The sequence below is a fragment of the Zonotrichia albicollis genome, chromosome 4, assembly GCF_047830755.1.
Source record: "Zonotrichia albicollis isolate bZonAlb1 chromosome 4, bZonAlb1.hap1, whole genome shotgun sequence".
Lineage (NCBI taxonomy): Eukaryota > Metazoa > Chordata > Aves > Passeriformes > Passerellidae > Zonotrichia > Zonotrichia albicollis.
The window spans coordinates 71,121,532-71,147,951 of NC_133822.1; the positions used below are offsets into that span (position 1 = coordinate 71,121,532).

Here is a 26,420-nt window from a genome sequence, read left to right on the forward strand (position 1 = left end):
ATTCCCACCATTGCAAATATTAACCAGCCAATAAGCAGATTTCAAAATCACTTGTAAATTATACTGTCACAAAATAATTTGCTAAACAAACAAATGAGAATGTTTATTAAGTTTTAACCATTCCTAAATACAAATAGATGTGGATACCTATTTCCATATAAAGATTAAAAGCCTCTCTCCAACTGTGGCAAACAGAGATCTCCTTGGCCTCCATGTGAATTATGACAGTGCAGCCTCCTTTAAGGCCAGATCCTATAAATATTGCTATGTTTTTAACTTCTAAATAACATTATTATTCACCAGATAATTCATAAATACCAGAACATTGTTCCACTTAAGTGCGCGGGGTAACTTATCCTTAGAGAGCTGGTGGATAAAAACCGCCAAAATTTAGGGGTGAAATTTTATCAGGGTGAAATTCTGTCAGGTTTTCTCCACAGGAGACAAAATGGGAGAACGTTCCAGGACAGAACTATAGTGCTTGATGGCTTTTTCATGCTTCAAAAGTTTTTCTCCAGGAAAACTTCCTCTGATTCCATTGGTGCAATCCTCATGGAGATTGTTGTATCTGGGGGAAATACAGAAGGAAAATAAAATAATAATCCTTTAAAGTATTAGCTTCACCCATTGTTATGTCTAACTTTTCATATAATATATAAATACTTGCATAATACTCTTTAAGTTACAGAGCCTTCCAAGTCCTGGACTTCAAGGCAGTTAAAAAAATAGGAAAATGCAAATATGTATTTTTCTAGAGCCTTTCAGAACTTTAGGATGAGAAGTATCAAACTAGGTGCTGATGGTAATAATACCTGTACTGTGTCTTTAAAAAAATTAATTATTAACATAGTTTGTTCCTGCAGAGAAATTTTAGTGTATGTTTTCTTATTCCAAATTTTAAAGTCTGTTTTCCCCCTCTGCCTAAATCAGTGTTTATCTGAATAGTCTTCACTCTTTTTCCTCCCTGCTTCAAGAATTCTTATTCTTCAAAAAAAGAAACAATTGATTTCAAAAAGACATTTTTAGTAATTAAAAACTTGTATTATTGAGAAATTTATTTGTGTTCCCATCTGAAATCCCTGCCAAAAATTTAACACCTTTCCATAAAGAATATGATGAAAGTAAGAATACAATGCCCTTCTTTTTTAGGGCTTTTTGAATTAGGATCCTTTAACTATTAAAGATTAATTACATCAGTTGCCTTTTTTTTTTTTTTTACCTCTCCACATGTGATCTATCACTACCAATTCTTTATTACACACTAGTCTACAGATTTTATTAGAATTGTTAAATGCACCTACAAACAAAAGACCAAGTTTTCATTTCCTCACACGTACCTGTGTGCAATGGCCCAGAACCCCAGGGTGTTCACCATCATTAAGGAAGCCAAGAAGAAGAAGAACCTCTCCAATTTACCTTCATGCAGCAAGTGTGGGAACCAGCTGCCTGGTGAAGGAGACATTTGCAGCAGGATTAGTTTGCCTTGCAGCAGGAGATGCAAATCAGAGATTATTGGGAGATTTAGATTAAAGGCATAGCCCTGATCTGAGCTACAGCAGCATCAGTGTGCCCAAAGTCACCTTTCCCCTGCATCAAAGTCTGGTATCAAATCCTGCCCATCCCAGGAATGGGGCAATTCACCCCTTGAATAAGCTAATGGGGAAAGAAGGAAAACCAGACTTCTTACCACAGCTATATTGTAAAAGCCTGATGGCCTTAACAGATCCTCTGATCTGTCCACTAATGCCACTTTTGCACATTGACTGCCATCCTTAGATTGTAAATATTTTTCTAATTAGAGACAAAGAGCAGTTTCACAGCACAGGAGAGACACCAGTCAAAGGATTACACCCTGCCAAGCACACACTGATATATTTACATTTTTCTCTTCCCTTCACATCTCAGAGCTATAAACAATTTTTTTTCAGAGCTGTTGCCTTTAGTTCTCCTGGGACTGACAGAGAACAAGTGCCCTCAGTTTTCCTAAGCTCCTGCACAGTTCTCTCCATGCCATGTTGCGTTTTTGCCCATCACAGAGCAGAACCACCACACCTCTGCCTGCTCCCTTCCTTTCACAGCATTATCTCAGAGCCATTTTTAAAAACCCATCATCCAACACTGTAAGTGACTGAGCTCCTAGGTGCTGTAACTTCATTTTAGTAGCTTATAAACTTTTACTGTCATCATTCACAATCAGGTAGTTTTTCATTTTGCATCCCCCAGGGGCCAGTGGAAGGCAGAGCCAGAGCACAAGGATGTGATGGAAGAGAAATCATGCATGGGGGTCTGCACTGCAGCTTGTCAGAGCAGAGCTCACACTCTCTGATGGGTTATCCACCTTGGCTAAGCTAACTGCAGGAGCTTCCTCATGGAATGGCATTTATAGTGAAAACTGAACACAAAATATGTACTTAAAAAGTTAATAAAAACAGTTTTGTGTCTTCTGAGTTTCAAAGGTCCATTTGCACAACTCTCTGTGTTATCACTGATAAAGGCACCAGAGAAAAGCACTGCATTCCACTCCCACTTCTCCCATGGCCATGGGTCAAAGATCCTTGCTCTGTCTCCCCTCTGATTCTTTTAGGAGTCACCAGTGCTTAAACAGTGAGGCCAGGATAATGACAGAGAACCCTTGGAAAATCCAAATTATCAACAGCACAGGCAGGGACGAAATCAGACAGGATATGGTGAGGTTCCAGCTGCCATAGCACACACAATTTCTCTCTGGTCTCCTGCTCTGTCCAAAGCAAGAGCTGGGAACAAGGCTTTCTTTTCCTCTCAGAAAGGGACAACAAGGCTTGTTGTCCCTTCTTCTACAGAGGAACAAGGATGGCAGCAGTCCCAAAGATTTCCAGACTACAATCCTTCCAGTATACATTTTCATCAGTGGATGGAGCAAAAAGTAATAAAACCCTTTCCTACTTACAGCCAAAAAATAATTACTTGTCACTTTTCTTTCATTATTTTTCCTTTTAATTTTTTTTCTCCCCATGAAATAGGGGATAAATCTGGACTATATTTACATCTGCATGTACTCACTTTGCAGAGAATCCTCTCCTCTGCTTGCAGGGATCATCAGTGCTAGAACTTCACTCATCCCTTCAGATGCTCTCACCCTGACCCCACTAACACCTCCCACAAGCTGTCTGCAGGCTGACTGCCTTTGGGGTTAAAACTCTCAGGATTTCACCCTCAGCCATGAGCATCAGGGCTAGTTTTTGGTTTTGCTGGAATTGGGCACCCTGGGCACTGCTGTGATTGAAGGGTCCAGCACTTCCCCTTCCTTGCCTCAGCATGCAACATGCTAAGAATTCACTTTTCCCCAAAAGATACTGCCTGAGGGCTCTGTGCATCTTGTTCTTTTCTGTGGAGATTGCCAACAGAAGGGGCAATTACAAGGTTGGTTTGTCACACAGATAATTGCTCACTGGGAATTAACTTTCTGCAACAAGCTCCTGATTTCCATTTTCATTCCAACAATAGGAATACTTAGAAGCATGAATCACCACAAAGAAACAGAAAGTTTCCTTTAGGTGCATTATTTTAAATAGACTCTCTACTGGTTAGAGGTGAATTGCTTATGTATTTTATGGCAAATTTAGAACAAGTTGGAAAACGAAGCCTAAGCAGAGTCTGTTCCTCAAGTCTGCTCTGCAATCATGGAAAGAAAGCACCTGGTAAACTTTCACTGACATTTTGGAGTCCCATCAATTTTCCATCAAAATCAATCAGTCCAAGAAGAAGGAATAACGTACAATACCAAGGTTAGTCCAAGAAGAAGGAAAAATTTACCAAGAATTTACCAAATTGACCAATAACACCAAGAGGAAACAATTGATCCTACCAAGGCAGGCAGGGGTGGAGGTGAAGCAGAAATGGACAAAAACTTTCCTGGGCTGTTTCTGGTGGGTGACTGACAGCAAGGAGCTGCTGCCAATTGAACAAAACCTAAAAAGGGCCAATCTTAGACAAATATTAGTGCACACAACATTTCTGCTGCTCCGGTGCACCCTCAGAGAGCTCAAGGGAAAGTTGCACAGGGAGGCATCCAGGATTTTTTGCTGATTTTTTGCACTATCCTATTTTATTATGGGGAAAACCTTGAAGAAAAAACAAATGCCAGAAGTTACTCTATCCTGTACCATTCCTGCATTTTTGCAGCTATCCTGCAACCTATGCTAGGATTATAAAAACAAAATTAATTAATATTTTAACAAGGTTTGTATTGCCTTCCTTCATTTCATCAACTTAGTGGGCATACATTTAGTGTTTGATCATATCCAAATTAAAGTCTCACTCTGCCTCTAATCCCTATTAGCTAAGTAGGCACCAGTGGCCACCACCATCTGGACTGCAAGAAATATCCTTTAGCTTTATCATCTTTGGTATTTTAGAATCACACAAGACTAAAATGATAAAAAGAACCAAAAAACCCAAACTCAAACCAAAAACCCCCTGTGATTCTCTAAATAAAAGCAGGAAAACTGTGTCTGGGACAGCTTCCTTCCTCTGACCTTTTTTATTTTTATTTCTTTCTTACATATTTATATTAATATTTTTAGAGAAATGTATTCTGAAATGATTGGCATAAGAGGACAGGTTTTGTCTTGCATCTTCTTCCGTTAAAATGTTAGGAGAGGTAAGGGATCCAAAAGAAAGCAGTTTCCCAGCTTGTACTGAAAATATCACTGTCACCCATCATCTGTTTGCACTCGTCAGATTTTTTAAAAAAAGTCTTATTTTATCATATTCACACCATCCTCCATAGATGCGTTAAAAATGATTAATGCAGCTTTGACTGTGACTGATATCTGATCAACTCTGCCAATAAAACCCCAAATAAAATTCTAAACTAGTGGCATAAAATAGGATATAAAAATGTTTAAATTTTGTCAACACCCTCTGTGCTTCAACACTTCAAAATACACAGTGGAGGATCTACTTTCGCTGCAGGAACATGGGAAAACATGGTCTCAGTGCTGGAGATGGGAGAACCAGAAATAGTCTTGGCTCAGGTTTCAGTGAAACAAGAATCGTGGGACAAGACAAAAGCATCCATAGCCCAGGAATCACTCACTAAACCTTGTTAAATCTCACAGAACCATTTCATCAACACCATCCTTTCTTGCTGCAAAAGAGAAAGAACTAGCTCTTCCAATATAAAGTTATATTAAACTAAAAAATTAGTAAATTAGCTGAGCTTTTTTTTAGGAAGAAAAAAAATAGTTTTGGTTGGTTTGCTTTACTCCCAGCTCATAAATTGTCCAGACACTGAATATTTACAAGCTCTTTAAACAGATCTGAAAAAAAAAGTAAAAATTTTAATTTGTCATTGGAATTTAATTTTCCTTGAGAAGACACAAATTTGTACCCTACAGCAGCCATCTTTAGTGGGTTCATTAGGCAGCCACAAGGTTTCAATAAATTGAAAAAAGCAAAAGATAAAAGCAAAAGATTTTTTTTTAATTTATTAAAACCTAGTGGGTTTGATATGATTGTAATGAGCACCAAAGTCCACTGTAAGTAGCTGTCCATTATAAAAATTGTGCGTATAACATTTCCTACCAAATTAGGGGAAAACCAAAAGGGAGACTAAAATGCATTTTTTGTTTTGTTATAATATCCCCACCTCCAAAATTCTGATCCTAAACCTACTGTGAGATCCAGGAGTCAGCAGGAGAAGAGCCTGGGATGAGCAGAGGAATGTTAGAACACAAATGAACTCACAGAACATCACCATCACTTGCAAGCTGTGAATTGTGTGGTAATTTGGAATTATTAATCTTATTCAAGCAGGGAACACTGAGAAAGAGATACCCAGTGAGATCCTAATTATTTTTAAAAATAACAAGTGAGAGCCCAGTAATGTGGTGTTTACATATTAATAGGAAAAGTAATCTCTAACACTCTCCTAACTAGAGCAGCAGAGCAATCACCAAGCATTTTCCACTTGATTTTCCCTAAAGCTTTTCAAGTTTTGCAGAGGACTTTCCCTGCTTAGCAGCAGTCATTCCCATCACAGCATCTTAATCTGAATACAGAGTGTCACCGATTCCCTTGGAAATTCCAGAGTGACTTTTGCTCAGGATAATGGTGCAGTCAATTCCACCCACAGGAACAGCAGGTCTGACAAAGTTACACAAAGACAGCTTTGGAAAAAGAAAAATAAAAAAAGAAAAGAAAAGCTAAAGGTGAGAAGTTTGCCACCCAACTTTCTAAGAGTGAGGAATATTTTAGCCAGCAAACTTTTCAGTTTGCTCAAGAATCCTGAACAAAAGGATGTGGCAACTGCAGCCTGTGGAGAAGTTAGAGCTCAGCCTTCGTGGTCTCACCATCTCTGTTAAAACAGTATTTCTGGCAAGTAAAAACTTTTTATGAATCAATTAAATGAGTTCACAAAAAAAGGATTAATCACCTTTACAGAAAAACAGATAAAAACCAACTGAATTGCAAATCAAATGCAAAAATTGGTTTCCTCTACCGCAGAGTACAAAAATACTCAGTAAAGAAATTAATTACATAGTAGCGACACAACACAAGCAAAATATTTTGGCGCTGACATTATGCTTGAAAATTTTGCAATTATTTAATTTCCAAAGTTAAATTTCAGTAAAATGTCAGTTTTACTAAATAGTTCAGTTTCATAAAAATTAATAGTTTTGATACTTTGAAGGGGGGAAGAGAAAAATTCAGCAACACAGTCTATCTTAAAATGTTTGTTTAATTTCACCCATATTACACTGAACTCACAATAATGAAAAACAACCTTTTCCATCAAGGGATATTCAAGGAGCTCAGTTCTCCACAGCGGATGGCTTGGGGCTTAATAGTTCTTTGCCTGATTCATTTGTGCAGACATTTCTGTTTTTTACCCATCTCCAGGTGATGCTTTATACCTTGTAATAAAATTTTAATTGAATTTTTAACTTAAAAACAGGACTGCGTGTCAGAGCATCATTTGTTTGTTCAGATCTTGTGAGTCGGAATAAAAATTTCTTGTCGCACTTTCAAAGCACCCATTTCTACTTGGTTTTAAATTACATGATTCTTTGTAGAAGAAAGAGAAGGAAAGGAAGAAAGGAAAGAGAAGAACCCAAAACTTTAACCCTAAACAGTTACAAAATCTTGCCCTAAATGCAGTGGTGTCATGCATTAGGGCCAACAATTGTGGTCTCTAATTAAAAGTTCTCTGTGACTGTTCCACCAGAGCTTGGCAATAGCAACTTCACAAATATTCCTTCAGCAGTGGGACTATTTCAAATTTGTGAACAAATTTGGGAGGCCTGTCTCTCAGTTCAAGGACTCAAGTGATTTCCTTGTTAAATTTCCTTGTGGAACAAGTCTTTTCTATATTCAAAGATTCAGCAGCAAAGGAAAAATGACTAAGAAATTCCTGGCTGATTTTGAAAGCCAGCAACCTAGGAACAAGAAGTTCAGAGCTTCCACTAAATGCGCCTCAATGGGCTGAACCTGCAGTAACTCCTTTTGAAACAGGAAGATTTGTGGGAATTGCAGAAGGACAAGCCCACAGGGAGACAGTATTTTCACAGCACCTGGCTGTTCCAAAATCTGGGCAAGGGCAGAGGAACCAGTGCCTCCAGGAGAGTGAATTCCCCAGACAGCTTTGAAACCCTCAGCCCTGAAACCTCAATCCTGGGACAGACAGAAAGGAATTTTCCCCATTCCTTAAAGCCCAGATCTTGCTCTCAAGGCCAGAGGCTTCCATGTAAGTGTGAACAACATGAATGTACCTCTTCATGAACACAAAAAGGTGATTTCTAGCCAATTTATTTTCAGTCTTCCAGAACACAAGTACAGAGATTGGACAGGAGGACTTCCTGCAAGATGCCATCCTCTAATTACTGCGACTATCAAAACTAAGATGACTCATTAAAATTGGATGAATACAGCTGGAAGGCTATTTCCTATCTTAATTCCATCTTAATTGTGAGAGCAAATCAATAAAACTTTGGCATCCCTTTTAATTCTGCTGCCTGATTCTCCAAATCAATAATATTAGAAAACTGCTCAGGAGCACCCACCATGAGCATACTCTTACCTTGAGTGCCTGCATGGGCTGTCTGAACAATGAGAGCTCCCACAAAGCAGCCAGCTCCGTTAAAGAGAGCTAAAAAGTGCATGGAAATCCCTCTCATTCTTGCAGGCACGAGCCAGAATGAAAGTAAGGAACCTTTGGAAGGAATCAGAAACAGTTAAAAGTTAAAAAAAAAAAAAGGGAGGAAAAAATAAGAAAACAAAAGAAAGATGGAGGAGCATAGATAATACAAAAATTTCAAAGCATCTCTATTAGTGAATTTCCATATTTTATGCAGAGAATGTACTTACTGCAGAAGTGGAATCAGGTGTACCCTATAACATGTCAATATGTGCCCTGTAACAAAGCATTATCTAAACTGCTTTAATGAATACCTGTAATAAACTACCCACACACAGCTCTCCATATTCCACAAGTGTAAAAACATCTTTTACCCAGACTTTTGCTTGCACCTTTCAAAACCTCAGGCATGAGCAAGAGCAGAGAAACACCACCACAGCCAGCAAAGCATGAAGACAAAGGATGGGATATTTAACTGCAGAACAGCAGGACCTCCTATCTCAGAGCCAGTGCAGCACAGCCACTGGTAAATACTCCAAAATCTAGAGCTCTGCCTTAATTTGGACAGTTAGCTTGCTTTACCTTGAGGTTGGACAATGCTTCTGTTCCCTGGAGTGCAATCCCCAGGCTCACTGGCTCATTTTTAAGACCTCATCCCTCACTTTCTTGCCAGAAGGCTGAACCAGAAGCAGCAACAGCTTTGGTGGAGAGGGGAAGCTGCAGCATGCTGCTGTAGCATGGGTGCCTATAAATAATCCCACCAGCTGTAATTTGGCTGTAACAGCAAGGCTTTATGATAGCTGTCCTTTTTTGTGCAATTCTCACTACCACCAAAAAGTTTCTTTCCTAATTTCACTCCTTGAGTTCTCCTCCACACCTTTTCTCCCTCTCTCTCTTATTTGTTGAATCAGAATGACCTCTGATTCAATTTGTTGAATCAGAATGACCAGTTTGAAAATTTGCCAGCAGAGGGTCCTGTTCGGATGCTGAGTTGCCTGAAGCACCTCTGGATACAAATGAAACTCTGCAATCACCATCTTTCACCATTCTTAATTTGGATGTCCAATGAGAGCTTTGAAAACATGTGAAAGAAAAAAAACCACCACGGACAGTGTTTTCTTCCTAACTCACAATAGGAACTAGAAGCCTGAGGGCAAGAGAAAGCAGGTGAGCCTGGGTCACCATCTGTAGATGCAACAGCCTGAAGCACTGTACAGCTAACTGGAGACCCTAAAAGACTTAAAAGTTTCTGGTTGTTCCTCCCTTCTAAAAGCAGAGGTGCAAAACATGCATCTTGGTCAAATTCAGCCTGGGTAATTGCATCCCAGTTACCTAAATTACCCCTGCTGTTTCAATAGCCCGCTCCCCTCCTCCCTTTCCCCACGGTGCTGCTGGGAGCTGTTGAACAGCTGCTGCATTTCCCCCCGGAGACCATTGCAATTTATTGGTGGGCAAAGCCATCCCCAATATATCCTCTAACTAACAGAGCTGTGGCTTTCCTGCTTTAAACCAAGCTGGGGTTACAAATTCAGCCTGTCAGAGGCTACTGAGAACTTTGTGGCACTGTGGAGGAGAGCAATACCATTGTCTGATTTTATTTTTCAGACTTCCTTAGTGGCAGGTATTATTCTAAGAGATGCTCTTGCCACCTGAAGCAGATTATTCAAAACTGCTATCAACAAGATAATGAAATATATTTTTTAAACACAGTTTTAAGTGTCAGGGACCAAATTATAGAATAGATTGGGTTGGGAGGGACTTTAAAATCCTCCAGTTCCAAACTCACTGCTCTGGGGAAGGACACCTTCCACTAAACAAGGCTACTGAGAGCCCAGCCTGGCCTGGGACACTGCCAGGGATGGGAGAGTCACAGCTTCTCTGGGTAACCTGGGCAGAGCCTCTGCACCCTCACAGTAAAGAATTTCCTGCTGATATCCAATCTAAACCTGCTCTCAGTCTGAAGCTGCTCCCCTGTGTCCTGTCACTACATGCCCTTGTAAATAATCTCCATCTCTCTTGTAGGCTCTTGTCAAGTACTGAAATGACACAATTAAGTCACCTTGAAGCCTCCTCTTTCCCAGGCTGAACAGCCTCAGTGAGAGAGGTCCTAATGAAAACAGAGAGCTCAGTGTGCCAAACCTAACATCTCTAACCAAACTCTTCACAAATGAGCCATCTCCTTCCTTCCCTCTGCTTAAGAGAGTGAGCATTCCCCTCCTCAGCTTGGATCATGTACTTTCAGGTCCAGTAAATTATTATAATGTCTAAATTTGACCTTCTGCATAAGAAAGGCAGTAAATGGTCAGGAAAGGTGGGACAGCTCTGTGAGGGTCTGGGCTGTCACTGACATCCATGGAGATTCACTGAATGAACTGAATTGCTGTTTGGGAGCCAAACTGAAGTGGAAAGACAGAGCTCAGGTCAGAAGCCTGAATGCAGAGGCTGGAGATGGTTGAGTGAATCTCAGCCAGTGCAAGACCTAGGGGATAGGCAGGCTCCTCTCCATCAGCAGCTGGAATTCTCAGACTGCAGAGAGCTGGCTTGCCCTGCCTGCACAGCCAAGACACTCTGTGACCAAATTTTACCAAGAATGCAGACCTCCTTCCCCATCAGCTACAGCAATATCTTATTTTAGGCACCTCCCTTTAGCTTTTTATCTGCAAGTCTTTAGACTCAGTCCCATTTATATCTGGGTTCTTAAGTCACACCTCTCACTGCAGCTCTAAGCACGATGCTTAATCCCTATTTAAATGGGGAAGGACAGCTTTTCTTCCTAAGAAATTATAACCACAATCCTTTAAAAAAGGCCTTAAAAAAAAAAAAAAAAAGGAAGACAAGCCCTAAAATGGAGTTTTATTTCTTTCTTAAAGGCTAATGTAATCTTCTGGTCACTGGACTCAGTTGTGTCCCAGTGTGCCAGATTAAAAGGCCTTTTTCTACCAGCAGTATTCTTCCCCTGCTTTTGCATGAGAAGACTGTAAGCAAGTCACCTCCTAACCTTTTTTTTTGTTAAGCTAAACAGAGAAGGTCACAGTTTTCAGTTACACTTAGCCTGTAACCTAGAAACCAAATTACCTGCCTAGAAACCTGTCTCAGTTAAGTACTTGAGAGCTATCAGATGAAGAGGCATTATGAAAGTGCTAAGTATTTAAAACTAGGGAAAATTACCTTTTTAATGACAGCCTGTGACCCACAGCTCTCAGTAGTCTCGGAGTGTAAGAATGAAGCTGAGACACTGAAGTTATTTCCTGCTCTTAAACACAAACCTGAACATTTCAGGGGTTGTACTGGAACAAGAGACACTCAACCCACAGAATTAAATGCCTGCAGAGATCAGCCAGGCAATTACTTTACCTGTGTCTTTAAGTTAATGTTGCTGAGATTATTTTTATAATACTAACTTTTTTTTTTTTTATTTTAAAAGCTCTGCAAGGTAAAACACTGGTAAGCACTCTGCATGCTCCTCAGAAGAAAACAAGCCTCAAAAACATCAGTGCACACACAGTAAAGTAAATTACGGAAAGCAGAAAAGGTTCAGAATCACAATCAAGAGTATGACTACATGATGTGTGGATGTCAGGCACAAGCTGAGCTCTAAAAACAGGAGTGTTTATCTCTGGCTCCATGTCACAAGCCAAGACATGAGGATCTGGGGAGGCATGTTCTCATGACTCCTGATTGCAGCACTAACAAAAGCCTTGCAGCTGCCTACACCCTTCTCCAGGTAAACCTGTCCCATTTACCTCTCTGTGCCAGTGAAAAACATGTAATAATTCCATTAGCTGGGCCCAAAAACCAAAATTGCTTCACTTTGCTCTGACTGTGGCCATTTAGGTGGTCCCAGAGCATAACCACAGCTCAGCTCTCAGGTGTGTTTTTATTCCATCTCAATAAAATCAGCTCAGAAGGGGTCTCAGGAGCTCATCCAGCCCAGACCCTGCCTGCAGCAGGTTCAGCCCCAGGAGCAAACAGGGAATTGTGCTCCCCAGGGACCTGACTGGGCTGTGCTCCCTTCCCATTGATCTGGAACATCACTGCTCATCCTGAGCTACGGCCAGCAAGACAAATTATGCTTCTCTGAAGCAGGTAAAGCCCAGATCTGCTCATTAAGCCCATGGAAGAGAGCCAGGGATAAAATATCAGATGACAGTAATTATTTTTAGGCAGCTGATACAGAACCAGGACACCTTTCCTTTAGCCCATTTGATTTTACTCACAGGAGGGAGTCACCAAGGCTTCAGCCACTCCGAGCAGGATGTACTGAGGAGCCAGGTGGAAGCAGGGCATGGAGGAGACCAGGAAAAGCTCCTCAGACAGAGTCTGCTCCACCTGGGGGAAGCGCTTGCGGTGCATCTCGGAGAAGCCAGCAGCCACCACGGAAAGGGCAGCAGATAAGTGACCTACAACTGGGTGAAGACACAGAACATTCACCAAGGCCACTCTTACAGCACCATCCTGGCTTTAGGGTGCAGAAAACTCCTAAGAAATGCAAAAGAAGCTTCCTACCTCCACCCCAAATAATTTTTTCTGGACACTTCAACGTGAGTAAAGAGTGCTTGCTATGTATATATGGCAATAGGACCCCAGCTCAGTAAACATACAGAGTTCAGAATAAATAAGAGAGGAAAAACTTCTCTTAAAACCAAAGTCACAAAGAAGAACTTTTTACTTTTCACTTTTTTTTTTAATATTGAGGGAGAAAAGGAAGGACAAAAGAAAGAAGAGGCAAATGGCCTTCCACATAATACAAGAGAAAGAGAAAGGGTAAGAACAGAACCAAAGGAAATTCTTCCAAATTATAGCTACATCACACTTCACCCATTGCAAAGAGGATACTATTAAAATACGTTATTTTCTATTTCTTGATCTTGGCAGCATGAAATGGTTGTGTCCTCTCAAAAAAGAAAAACACAAAGAAACAAGGTTCCCCAGCAAGTCTCTGAACCTGAATTATCTACAATTCCCATGGTTTGAGCTCTCATTGATTATGACTAAATTTCTGATTGCCAACATTTCTAAGCCATAATGTGAGAATTTGGTTGCTTTTGACAGTTTTGGCTCAAATGCTTAGACTATATTTTTCTTACCAAGCCTTCATGACTGGCAATTGCTTCACTCACTAGATTGGACATCAACAGTCTTTGTTTCATATTATATTTATAACACATATAAACTTTGTCTTTTTTCAGTGTCCATGATTTTTAGAAAAGAATAAAAAACTCAAACAGTTGAGTGGTCTTAGCCTTGCTGTGTTCTTGCAGGCCTCTGTGTTTCTTCCTCAGCACCAAACTCTCACACCCTTATTCCAGCCCATTTTCCTGTATGTTCACAGCTTTAAAAATCCTACCCTCCTTGCCTAACCTGAGCCTTGGAAGCTGTTTAGGCTCCTCTAGTGCTTAATGAGAATATCAATGAATTATTGCTCGAAAATTGATGACAGGAGGGAATTCAACATTGTTTTCTGGCCAGTGCACCTTATCAAAGCCAGGTATGAAGCCCTCAAGGAGCTTCTTGTAGTCGTCCAAAGCAAGAGTTCTCCTAGTGAAAAATTATGTTGGTGCTGAAGAAACCTAGAGCAGTTCAGTATTCCTAGCAGTGCAACAAACTTGGAGCATTTTCCTTTACTAAAAGCCAATACATTTCAGAAAAAAGAACGTCTGTGTGCCCAAAAATTACAGCTTTTTTTTTTTTTTTTTAAGACTTGAAGAGGCAGAAGAAGAAACCAAGAGCCTTGGAGGTACAGTTTTCATCTTTTCTCCCTTCAGTCCTCTTTACAACAAGAGTCTTGGAATGACTGAGGCTTGGATTTTACAGGAGAACAAGCTGTTTCAGTAATATTTAGGGGTGATTCTGGGACAAGGTTCTTTCTATTATCTAGAAACTCTATTGGACCTTTATGAATAAACCAACAACTAGAGTAACAGATTACAGTTTTTATGTAGACCCAGAGCAACCAGGTCTTTCAGTTGTCTGTATGGTTCATCCTTGAAAACTGCTATTCTTAACATGCAGAAAACTTCCAGAAAACTATTTAAATTTCTTCTTCTTGCAAGAGTTGAATTAAAATATAGTTATAGGCTGGCTTAACACCAACTGCCTATTTATACTTCCAATTTTGTTGCTGAAAATAATTGAGAACCTAATTAACTGTTGGCAAAAATATTGGCACTTAGAGGTCTACCACACTTGCAGGTGCAGTCATACACTTGGATATCTGAAGCCATTGCCTGTACTCACAGGTATTTTTCTGCCTCAGGTAGTTTATCACCCCTAACAGGAGGCTATTTTGATAAATGAACCTATTAAGAACAAACCACTGCATATATTCTACTGCTGTTCAACATAACAGGAGAGAACATTAATACTAACTTGAAATTTCCATGGTTTAAAGGAAAATGATTATCTGAATGTGCTTTTTGTGCTTTAATGCAGATGTTATTTTAAAAACTAGGCTAATTGCAACCTGCTGTGTTATATGCTTCTGGTTTGTATAAAACTTAATAACACTCTTAATTAGGCTAATTTAGTCAGATTAATACCTCTGTGTGTGTCAGTACTCACTGTGCTGTCTGCCATGGGGCACTGAATTAATAGCAGCACACTGAGAAAATAGCAGTTTATAAATATTTTCATCTGAGGTTTGCAATGCAGACTGGAAGATAAAAAATGTAGGAAGTTTAATGAGGGTATCTATGAAAGGGAATAGTTTTAAGTTTAAGGACTGTGTTTTTTTCAATAATTTCTTTGAAACATTTTTACTTCTGAGCATCATCCCTAAACAAATCAATGTTAACATTTATAGTCAGATATAAATGTCTAGGATCATCCATCACACTGAAATTTCTCTTTCAAAACCAGAAAACATATTAAAGCTGTATATAAACACGTATTTTTCACATACCAATGTAAATTGTTGGAGAATGCCCAGTGTCCTTGGAGCTAAAGAGCCAGGAGTTAATGCACTCCAAAATAGGAACAAGAATCAGAAGGGGCACGATGCTGATCACGTTCATTGCTGCAACTGGCAACAAAAATCCACCAAAGTGCAGGTTGGAATTCATGGTTTGGAGATAATATCCTGAAGGAATCTGTATTGAAGGATAAAACCACAATCCATGGATAAGATTTTCACTGTATTTGAAACCTCTCCAAGTTTTTCCTTCCGAAGAAGTCACATTAAACCAAATACCTGCTGGCAAAAAAGGAGTGAGCATTCATGAAGATAATGACAAGATTGCTCTCTGCCAGAGCATAACATCTCCCTTTTATGAGATTTTCTCCTACATTTAACAAATCAAGCAACAGTCAAAAAGTTTGTTTGATCACTCCTATTTAGAGCCATCAGCCACTATACTAAATAATTCCACCCAAAACTTCAGTCACTTCACCCAGACAGTGTTTAACAGATCAGAATCTTGAAATAGTAAAATGCAGAGTGACTTAATTTTAGAATTGCAAGGTACAGGGTGATTTTGGACTTATGATTGTGTGCTCAAGGTAGGAGCACTTGAAAAGCTACAGGGAATGAAGATTTGGGTACAGCCTTAGAACCAGCTTCGTGCAACCCACAGTCAGGGCACCCATGGAGGATTTCCTTTTACCTGGGGCAACTGAAAACCAAAGACAGAAAGAAGACGAGGAAACCAGTGACAGTCAACTGGGTACACAATTAAGATTTATAAGACTCTCTCACTACAAAAGCAAATAATTCCTCCTGCTTCTGTGAGGCTACACAGAAGAGCTGTTGAGTCTATAAAAAAAGTGTGAAGTCAAAATCCTGATGGCTTCTACCAACAGATTTACAGATCTTTCAGTTGGGTTTTTTGTTTGTTTGGGACTTTTTGGAGGAAGCTTGATTAATTAATTTCATGTGCAGCAGGGAGCCATAATCCACTGTTTTTACAGACTGGGAAATTCTAATTTGAGCAATTCACAGAGGACAGTCAGGACAGAACTCAACCTAGAACTGGTTTCTTTAATCTGTCTGTTTTTACTGAGCTCTGGATTTCTGCAGCGTCCTGCACACTCTTCAATATGATCACTGATTTCAAACCCAGGGAGAATATTGCTGCTTTATAGATGTCCAAATATCAATATATAGTTAACTGAGCTCACATAGGGTTTCTCATCAATGGTTATAGCCAACCCTACCCACTCTGAGTCTGTTCAGTGTTCAAGGATTATCCAAATGCTAGCTCTTCACAAAAACATTTTCACCTACATTCCATGTCCAAAAGGAAATGTAAATTGTGAAAGGGAGAATAAACAGAAACAAAATGATCTAAGTTTAGAACTGAGTCAAATTCCATTGGTTCCTTCTCTCCAATGCCTATTGGATGTAAGAATTGATTTCTGAATAGGAATTAAAATATCATCAATATGAATCACAGGCACTGAAAGCTGTTAACTTAATAATATGAAGAAAAAAATATAAATCTTTTTTGTAAAGATACTGATCAAGCATTCACACAAGCTTCTTAATGAGTCTTGACCAAGTCAATTCTCATTATTTGAGGGGATCAGAGGCAACAGCAAGGTATATTCTTTGGCAATTGGAGCTACTTTTCAAGGCTGCTCAGCCGGCGCTAAACACGCTAAACACGCTAAAATATTTCAATATTTTAGTTTAAAATCTGTGTGCCCACCTGCATGATGCACGTCCTGTAAAGAATCTGGAAGGTGAACAAGGGGAAGAGCCTGGCCAGTGACTTTGTGCCCTCCACCTGGGTCTCACTGTAGTGCCCACCGTGGTGCTCCTTGGCGTGGTCCAGCCAGCTGGGCACGGCTGTGCCGAGGTAGCGCTGGCGCACGCAGCGCGTCTTCAGGGCACTGAAAATCACCCCAAAGGTCGTCAGCAGAGAGCTGTCTGCGAGCAATCAGAGAAGTTAATGCTCAGAGAAGCCTCTGAGCATTGATATGCTTTCACCTGCTGTCAAGATAAACATCAGCCAAGACCAAACACTTGGGGAGGGAAAGCACGAGCTGGTATATTCAGCTTCATGTCTTTTTAGCGAGGGGAAAGGTAATAACCCTGAATTTGTTTTAAAAATTCTCCTTTCAACCCAGTTGTTACAGAAGCAATCCTGTCCAACAGCCACAGAGAAGACCTCCTTTTATTACCAGTTATTTAACACAACACCTCGTGTGTCTCTGGTTGAGCATGTAAAAAACAAAGGAAATTCATACTGTCTTTCCATTTACTGAATGCCTGCTGAAGTCTGGTAGCAAGGGAAGGGCAGTGAGAAGGAAAAAGAGTTTAAAAAACAGTTGAAGACTTGAGAGAATTTTCATGGATGAATTTCAAGGCCAGAATAATCATCTCAGGTCTTCCAAGTAGCACGCAGGACAAAAAAAGGAGTTTCCAGTCTAGTACTTGACATATTAAAACTTATTGACTGGTTAGTTTGCCAGCTTGTTTCTCAGATGAAATAAAAGTAGGATGAGCACAAAACTATTAGCTTCAGGCTTGGAAATGCAGGTTCATTTACCTTTGGCAAATTGCCATCCATACAAATGGGGGTTGTGCCACTTTATGTTTTTCTGAGTGCTAAAGCACTACAATAATTTGAGTGTCTATAAATAAATACTTTCCAAGACCCAAAATGAACTAAGATTGCAGAATGAAAATGTCTCTCTACTATCTCTGATGTGGAAGTTATTTTCTAGAAATATCCATTGGCACCTACTGGAAGCACTTGCTTTAAAGAACTATGTAAGGGCATTTTATAAGATAAGCTAATATTTAAAACTCCCTGACAGTGTGGAATTAACTTGCAGAATGTTGTCATTATAAAAATCAAATCTGAAATAGCAAATCAAAACCTGAAAACAGAGAGTTGGTAGAGTTTTTATTGTTCTGCAGGACTGTACTCGGCAACTATTCTCACCACTCATTGCAAGTGATGTTCAAGTTTCAGGCCTAGATTATTTTAAGAGCAAATCTGAAGACTAAAAGAAAAAAAAAATAATGCAGAATTCCAGAGTGAAAGAAGCTAAGAAGCTTCTTTCTTTATTGACTAAGAAGCTAACCACAAAAATAAGTGGGATTTGGGGTTCTTCTCAAAGCAGAGTTAGTTTCAGAAGTAAATAAAAGATAACAGGAAATTTGGTACCAGCTCAATTCATTGGCACAGCTTGTAATAAGATTTAAGTTAGGGAAATGTTGTTTTGCTTTGCACTGGAGACTGGATAGTCACAAAAAGAGAATAAGAAGCAGTGATGGGGTGCTACTGCTCTGCAAGGGTTTGAACCCAGAAGATGCACTGAGTGCCCCATGATGAGCCCAGCAGAGAGTCAATAAAGCAGCAGCTCAGCCGTGTCCTGGCTCATCTGACCTGGTCTCCAAGATTGTCATGGCCCTCTCCTTTCCTTTGGAATATGAGGGGTTGGGCAGATAAAAGGTTGAACAAAACATGACAAGATCAGTTTCACCAACAGCAGGCGTATTACACCTCTTCCTGCACAGGCAGAGGTACACGCCCTGACATGACAGAAAACAACCATGAGTTTACCAGAGACTGTTTCCAACTTTTACAGCCTACCCAGAATCTCCAGATAATGGACAGAATTTCTCACAGGCAGATTTTGGAGGGCTAAACCCCAAGGATCTACCACCCAACAAAGTTATAGAAGAAATAGTTTAGATATTGATTTCTTCTGTGAAAGCAACCTCTGAAGATGCTTCCTGAGACAGAGCTGCCTCTTACCTGCTTTGGGTTTGTAAATCATTTCACCCCGAACCATGTGAATTGTGATCATAGCCATAAGCCCAGACACAAATGGGATAAGAAATCCAAGGTTCCTGGCCACGGACTGCTGGATGTAAGAAATGCTGACAAAGACCACTGCTGAATTCAAGTTAACCAGCCAGTGGAACCTAGAGCACACAGACAAGAGAGAGAAAAGTGTAGAGGCTGAATAATATAAAAGCTTTTACAGAAGATTAAAACATCCAATTAAAGGCATGGTTAAGTATAGTAATCATGGACAGCATCAGTACCATGCACACATTAGCACAGCAATTAAAACAGATTTTCACTCAAATGTCTCAGCTCCAAGAGGTATGTGATTAAAGTAAGTGTACTAAGGCAGCAGAGCTGAACAAATTATCAGTCTGGTACTGGAAATATTCTTGTGGGTGACATTAATTAAATACATCAACATTTACCATTTACACATTTAATATCTGGTAACAAGTTCTGTGTATGAAATATCATCCAATCCTGTGCTTCAAGATTAAGAGAGAAATGTCTTAATGCCACCACCCTTTGGTTAAGAAATATTAAATGTTAAAAAATGCAAGAAATATTAAAATTTGATTTATCAGTTATTAGTTGCAAGGCTCAGCTTGAATTTTTGTTGGCTTCTGGAATATCTAGATAAGGAGTTTCCCCACCATAATTTTCTCTGAGACTGTAATTTGTAGTAGAGGTGCTTCCCAAGTAAGTACTGAGCCCCTCCTAATCACAGAAGACATCCAAAGGATAAATCACACAATCCTGGAAGCAGATGGCATTCCACTAGTGGCAGGCCTACTGCAGTTTGGAACCCCTGAAAAGAGCACAATTATTGAGCAGTGCCATCCCAATGTGTCAAAGATTACAGTCTGGAAGCAACTGCATTTAAAGGTGAAATACACAATTATAAAATCTTAATACATATTACTGGAAGAAGAAAAGCTCATTTTCTTGTTCAGTGCCACTTCTGCATCATGCATGCTGTTTGAACTTGAGTGTGTGGGCTAATGAATCTGGAATTATCTTCTCGGTGACAAAAGATTTGGAATTATGTTACTTGATACAGTTGGAGGGATTTCGTACATAAAAATATTGACCCATCCAACTAAAGCTTTTAGAAAATATAATTACATGACTCATTTGGCCAGAACTTGTGTAAAAGCTTTGAATCAATTCTTAACTGACAATTATTAAGTCAGAAGCTTCAGTGGCTGTTTTCTGAACTTTTCAGAGTTGCACCTGAGCTACCCAAGGTCCTGATATTTTTCAGGACTTTATGAGTGTTTGGCTGGAAATAGGAGCATCCAAAGAAAACCCTGAAGAGCAGGAAAAACAGAAGAGAACTTTCATTTTTCACTGCTGCATAGCAGCATACTTTATGACAGAAATGAAAAGTTCCTGTCCTTTTACAAAATAAAGAATAAAAAAACCCCAACCAATGTGTTCATCAATCCCTGTGGCCAAAAGAAGAAAGATGAACTAACCTCAACACCCATACCAGAATTCTGGGCTATGCTCATATTTTACTGACCATAGATTATCAGTATTCAGGCCTTTATTACATAAAGAGTCTCAGAGCTCACACCAGGGCATGGCAGATTAGTTAGATACACCAAGCTGAATATTCTGTCTAGTTTTGCAGGGAAGAGCTCCTTCCTGAAAGGCCTCTCCACAATGAGAGCCAAAAGCCAACTTGAGGGGTTCATTTCAAGAATGCAGTGCAGATACAAACTTAAGTGCTACAAGCCCATTAAACACTAGAACATTTCACAGAAATGCATTTGTGGGGAAAAACTTTAAAGAAGTAACATCCAGGTGGTTCTTATTGAAAAGTATTGTTTATGTTTATACAGCTTGGTAGGGGGAGGTCAGTTTTCTGAGTATCACTATGGAGTTCTCTGCAAAAACAGTGGGGGAAAATCCTGAAGAGGTAGAAAAAGTTTTTAAAAAGTCAGTGTATTGAGGAAATGACAGAAATTGATTTGCAAAATGTGGAAACAAAACAGAGAAAGTGAGGGTGGAAAACACCATTGGTCTTACAGTGTCTGCAGTTTTTTACAAGTCTGTAAGACAAGATACAGTTCTGCCCATTCTCTCTGTACCTTTGCTCTCATTCTCTGCCCCCACAGACAGAACATATTTATCCTCCTGCAAAACAGAACCAGTCCGTAACCTTAGCCCTGGAAATGCAGAAGGACCTAGAAAAATTTAATCCAACAGAATTCAAGTTGCTTCTTCACTTAGGATTGGTATATTCTACTTACTTATAAGATCAGAGCCACAGTACATACTGCAGCTTGGAACCATGCTGTAAGATGTGCCAAGCAATCTTCTTGAAGGATTGAATTAGAAAACAAGTAAACACCAGGACTTTTAACCCAGTCCTTAATTCAATAATTCTGATTGTTTAAACAGAACTTTGATAAGACCAGACTCAAACTCATCAAGAGTATGCCATCCTAATTTATATAATTTTAAAATTAAATCTCATTACAAACACCCACCAAGAGAGGACAGACTACCAAGAAAAAGTGATTATATTCTGAGGGGTTTAATTAGATGAAAAATGCTCAGAATGAACCTCCCATTTTTCTAAATTTTGAGATTGCATTCCAAAGCCCCTCCTCGGGTGCCAGTACAAAAATTAAATTTTTTTGAAACGCACTTGTGCCTTTCTTGATATTTCCAAAGTTCCAAGAACTGACCCATTTGGATTCCCCCAGGGAACTTTTTATTCGTATTATATCTCCTTTGTAATCAACACTGAGAAATGTCACTTTGATTAAACACAATTCTGAATGGCTAAGACCACAGTACAATAAACTCTCCAGAGCTATCCTTCAGAACAACTGATTGCTCTCCAGTCTTAATCCCCCAGAGTCTTATTTAATCAAAATGATGTTGCTAATTAAGGATTAAAACTCAGAATAAAGTAAAAAGGAAGGATTTTTTGTTTCCTCTTCTCTGCTATGGGCAGGTCAAGGAGGCAGAATCTGCTCTAAGGAACTAAACAGTCTCATCCACCTTTGGTAAAGCTACTTTATTCACTAAAGTTTGGATTTAATTCAAAACTCCTTGATATTAACATAATTGAAGGTAAAAAGAATAGCCAGGAAAGCCATCCCCAAAGGAAGAGAGACCTGATTCACCACAATCTTCATTGATTCTTCAGCATTGTATTGTTAATATGCAAATGTGCTCAGTTTTTATCTTAATAACCATGTATGTAAAGGAGAAAAAAAAAGGGCAGTTTAGGGCTTTCTTTCACCTTGCCTTGAAGCAGAAATATGGGGAGTCCCACTGCATGGTTTAACCAGAAAATATGGCACTCTCTATAGGGCAACAGAAGGGGAAAATTAAGGCAAACAAACCATCAAAAATTACCTCCCCGATGCATGGAGAAAGAAATCATTCATACCAAAAACATTAAAAAAATCCAAACCCTGATTTTAAGAACCATTTTAAGAGCAATTACTCCTATGAATGGGGAAAAAATAAATCAACCAAAATACAAATGCCATATTTATCAGATGCCAGAACTTGGCAGCAGCAAAGATGAAATAATACAGCAGATCCCTAGCACTGAGTTTAGTATGAGACAACTCACAATCCTGACTTCCAGCAAACTAGTAGTCTACTGCTAAAAATTTACTCTGATGTAAATCTCAATATATCATTGAATTTTGACACTGTTACAGAGCAACAGCAAATTATCCTAAAGCCATAGATATGTTATTAGGCTAATAACATATCTATGGCTTTAGGATAATTATATTAGGATAATAAAACCTAATGGAATATGTTGTTCCAACAGCAAAAAAGGTCAGCAAGTCTTTTGAGTATTTGGGCAAATTGTTCAATCCTGAAAACTCTGAGTACTTCTTTAGGTGTCCAAAATAGATTATCATCTACGAGCAAAAGGAAGAAGTCAGGAAGTGCTTTAACTCTTGGAAACTCTCCCAAAACCTCAAAGTTTTGCCATTAAAAACAGAACATGAAACCTGCCATCCACAAAATCTTTGAATTTCAAGGCAATGCTCTACCACTCCCGACAGATATTTAGCCAACACTAAATTACCAACCAGTTGAAAAATGAAAGCAGCTCCTTTGGGCCACAGTCCTCCAGGCTGTAGGCACTCAGAGGGCACACAATGGCTCTTATTCCTCCTATTCCCAGGCTGGCTGTGAGGAGTGCAAAGTAGAACACAATTTTCTGCTCCCTTTTAGGCAGGGTGAGGAGGATGTGTCGTCTGTCGATGTGAACGTCTTCGAAGGGGAATGACACCACAGGTAACAGTGCTGTGCCTGGAATGGAAAGGAAATGGTCATTGGAAGGGAATTGGAACCAGATGAATAAGATTTGAATTTTTTAGAGCAGGTATGTTCTATGCAGGTATGAAAAGAGATTGAAAATCAAAGATAAACAACAGAAGAGTGTAGAGGCGAATCCTGTAGAGAGGTAGAAATTTTTGGTTGTTGTTATGTAAAGCAATATCACTCTGGACCTCTGAGAAACCAAACCTCTTCTCAAGTGCTTGCAAGGATTCAGGTTCTTCCATCTACTGAACCTCCAATTAACCAAAAAACCCCACAAAACATCCCATAGTGGAGTGCAGCTTTTGTTTTTTCCTTCTAAAATCCCAGAACTGTAATAGGAATCATAATTTAGGAAATAAATCCTCAAGACTTTTGTAGGAAAAATCTTTTTTTCTGCATCAGCTTCTTAGAAAATACAGTTTTCAGAAAATTTAACTATAGACGCACTGAATTGCATGAATGAATGAAAGCCATGAATTGCATTTGCCTCTTCTAGTCTGCAAGCAAGTCTTTCAGATTTAGCCAGCTGCAGAATTTCCAAGTTTTAATGGAGACTAAGCTAAAAATATATTGGTGTTTCAACAACACCACTATTAGCCACTCCTATGACTGTGTACTGAATTTTATATATCAGGAATGTTTAATGATTTATCTCCAAAGGAAGAAATGCTCTAGTTAAAACAATACCCAAATCCATCAAATTGTGTTTGTCCAATCTTCTACTTTAAGAAAAGCACTGAAAGGACAGGTGGCAGAAAGAGATTTAAACCAGAACACCAGGGGAGAAACAGTGGAACACAACAGCAAACACTTTTCCAGACTGCTTGAATAATGGTTTTGCAATCAGCTCAAGAACATTTCAGGAACGTTCAGATTTTTTTTTTTTAACTTTCTTTGTTGCATGTCTAAATAACAATATGGCTGGCTGTTGTAGAAATCAGACTTGCTCAACAACTGGTTCAAGCTAGAAGCATTTCTATCAACTTGATTTAACTTGACAGGTTGTGCTGGGAGATGCCCTACAATGGGACGCCAAAATAGTGCATGGGAGATGCCCTAGCTGCTACAGAACCGGTGGATTTTGTTTGAGCAGTGCTTTTTCTGTAAAAAGTACTCAAAATAATACTCAGGGAAGGTTCAGAATGTGCCAACCACAGGCAGGCCCTCAGTGCAGGTGTTAGGATACTTAAGGCAAAGTTTGTTTATACTAGTGTGTTCTTAAATACTTTTCCTCTTGTCCAAATGCAAATGTCCCTTGTACCTTTACATATTATCTTACTCCTAACAGCAGGAAAGCAGTTAGGAGTTAGAATTCTCTCTCTGACTGAAGCCTGGCTCTTGTGCCAAACACTGATAACCTTAGGGACCAACTTTAAGAGTTGAGCATCCTTACTGTCCCATCCGCTGACCCACCTCAGAGCAGCCAAGTTGTGCACCAGCTACACAAGATGCACACACAAACTCTGCTTTGTCTCACTGAAAGCTGCAAAGGTGACAACACTGCAGTGCATTTTGCAGAGGAGGAGCTGAGTTACCAGCTGTTAGAGGAGATGCCCAACACCTGCTCAAGAGCACATTTTTACAAGAGAACCGGTAAAACACAGCGCAGTCACCCACCTAGGAAGTGCAGGAACATGCAGATGCACACCAGCTTGGTCCTCCCCACCAGGTACTCTGCCAGCCAGCCCACCAGCACTGGGGTGAGCGTGGAGGTGCCCACAAAGCACATGTTGACCATGGCAGCCTCGTGGCTGGGGTAGCCCAGCCTGGCAGTGCAGAAGAGGATCATGTTGCAGACGATGCCGAAGAAGGTGAACCGCTCGCACAGCTCCACCAGCAGCACGCACACAGCCTCGTGCAGCTTCTTCTCACCTTCAGGCTCCTTCCCAGCTCGTTGCTCTTTGTCAGCCATGTGGTTCACAAATCCCTTCTCCTGCGTGTCTGCATCAGGCATGCCTGCCTTTTTAGTTTTTATTTTTTTTAATTTTTTTTTTTAGTAGATCAGCTTGAGTTACAGGTACACCTCTGTGCTCCTCCACTGTCATTAGCAGACTGGTAAGAGTCTCGCTTTGAATTCCACACTCTGCTACTACAATTTCTTAGGGCACCTGTCACTTTTGAGATATTACACATAGGATCAAAGAATATTAAAAAAAACTCCAATAAACAAACAAAAAAAAATCAAAGAACTACATGAACGCTTCAGCTTCTGAACACAGCAACACTAGGAAGTTAACTAGTTTATTTAATTAGTTCACTTGGGGTGAAAGAGATTTTTTTCCCCCAGAATTATATTACCTATTAAATTATGTGAATCCAATACTGTATGCTAAACTCAATCTGTATGTTAAAGATAAAGGTTTAAACACATGAAAGCTAACATTTTCAGCAGAATTCAAATAACAGATTGAGAAAATAATTTGGTTAAAACCATCCAATACTTTAATTAGGCAACAAGTGAAAAACAGCAAGTAGATAAACACAGGGGTTTTTTTTTTTTTTTTTAAGGTTAACATTATCAAATGATTGTGCTATTTCTTTCTCTTTCTGGTTGAAATTCAGATAAAGGTAATTATAAAAATAAGAGATGCTACTAGGTTTAAGTTAGAAAAACAAGTTTTAAAATCAAGTCAGTTGAATTTATAAACAAAAGGAAAAAGAGGAACCTAAAAACAGCCTGGACCAAAACTGTTTCCTAAGGCAGATTCTCCCCTATAGGTACCATACACCAGAAAGGGCAGTGGCACAGGAAATGTTTTATGTTTTCTTTCATATCAAACAAAAGCTATTACAGCCTTGAAAGGAAATTAGGAAGAGCCAAACTCACAGTGCTTTATGAAGTTCCTGCTACTTTATCCACAGCAAAGTCTGCTGATTTCCCAGGTCAACTTCTCCATTTTGTGGAGCTCATTAAGATCACTAATACCTGATCAAAATGCTCCCACCTACAGCTGGAAGCATCCCACATCTGACTTGTGCAAATGTAAATGCATGCACAAGTCACAAGGAAGTGGAACACCAGGTCAGCTCCTCTGAACAGAGCTCTCAGTGTTTCTGATGGCATTTTTTGAAACATGGGTTCTGCTCTTTCCTTCCATCTGTCCTTATAGCTACTCAAATTTGGCCTCTTCAGTTTAGAATATGAGACATCACAAAATAGAAGCACAATAGTATATAACCAGCATGAATAAAGATTCCAAGGTTACCTAGAAGAAACAAAAAAACACCTCAACTGTGATTCCAACACAAAG

General features: G+C 39.5%; 1 protein-coding gene across 1 annotated transcript; it reads right to left on the minus strand.

The window, feature by feature from the left end:
• Nucleotides 1-25,380, minus strand: SLC15A5 (solute carrier family 15 member 5). The gene is made up of 9 exons (XM_005481863.4): nt 24,787-25,380; nt 22,935-23,157; nt 18,823-18,992; nt 16,762-16,982; nt 15,018-15,204; nt 12,334-12,522; nt 8,060-8,191; nt 1,338-1,446; nt 1-568 (listed from the first exon to the last, which is right to left on the minus strand). The coding sequence occupies exons 1-9, from the start codon at nt 25,121-25,123 to the stop codon at nt 424-426; spliced, it is 1,713 nt and encodes a 570-aa protein (XP_005481920.2). The 5' UTR covers nt 25,124-25,380; the 3' UTR covers nt 1-423.
• Between the last annotated feature and the right edge of the window lie 1,040 nt (nt 25,381-26,420).

What these genes read in the sequence shown, in the direction of transcription:
- SLC15A5 (XM_005481863.4), bottom strand. Translation starts at nt 25,123, where the DNA reads ATGCCTGATGCAGACACGCAGGAGAAGGGATTTGTGAACCACATGGCT. An exon ending in CTGCTTTCATTTTTCAACTG is followed by an intron (nt 18,993 to 22,934) that starts GTTGGTAATTTA and finishes TGTGTGCTCTAG; the next exon opens with GTTCCACTGGCTGGTTAACT. An exon ending in TTCTGGGCCATTGCACACAG is followed by an intron (nt 569 to 1,337) that starts GTACGTGTGAGG and finishes TATTTCCCCCAG; the next exon opens with ATACAACAATCTCCATGAGG.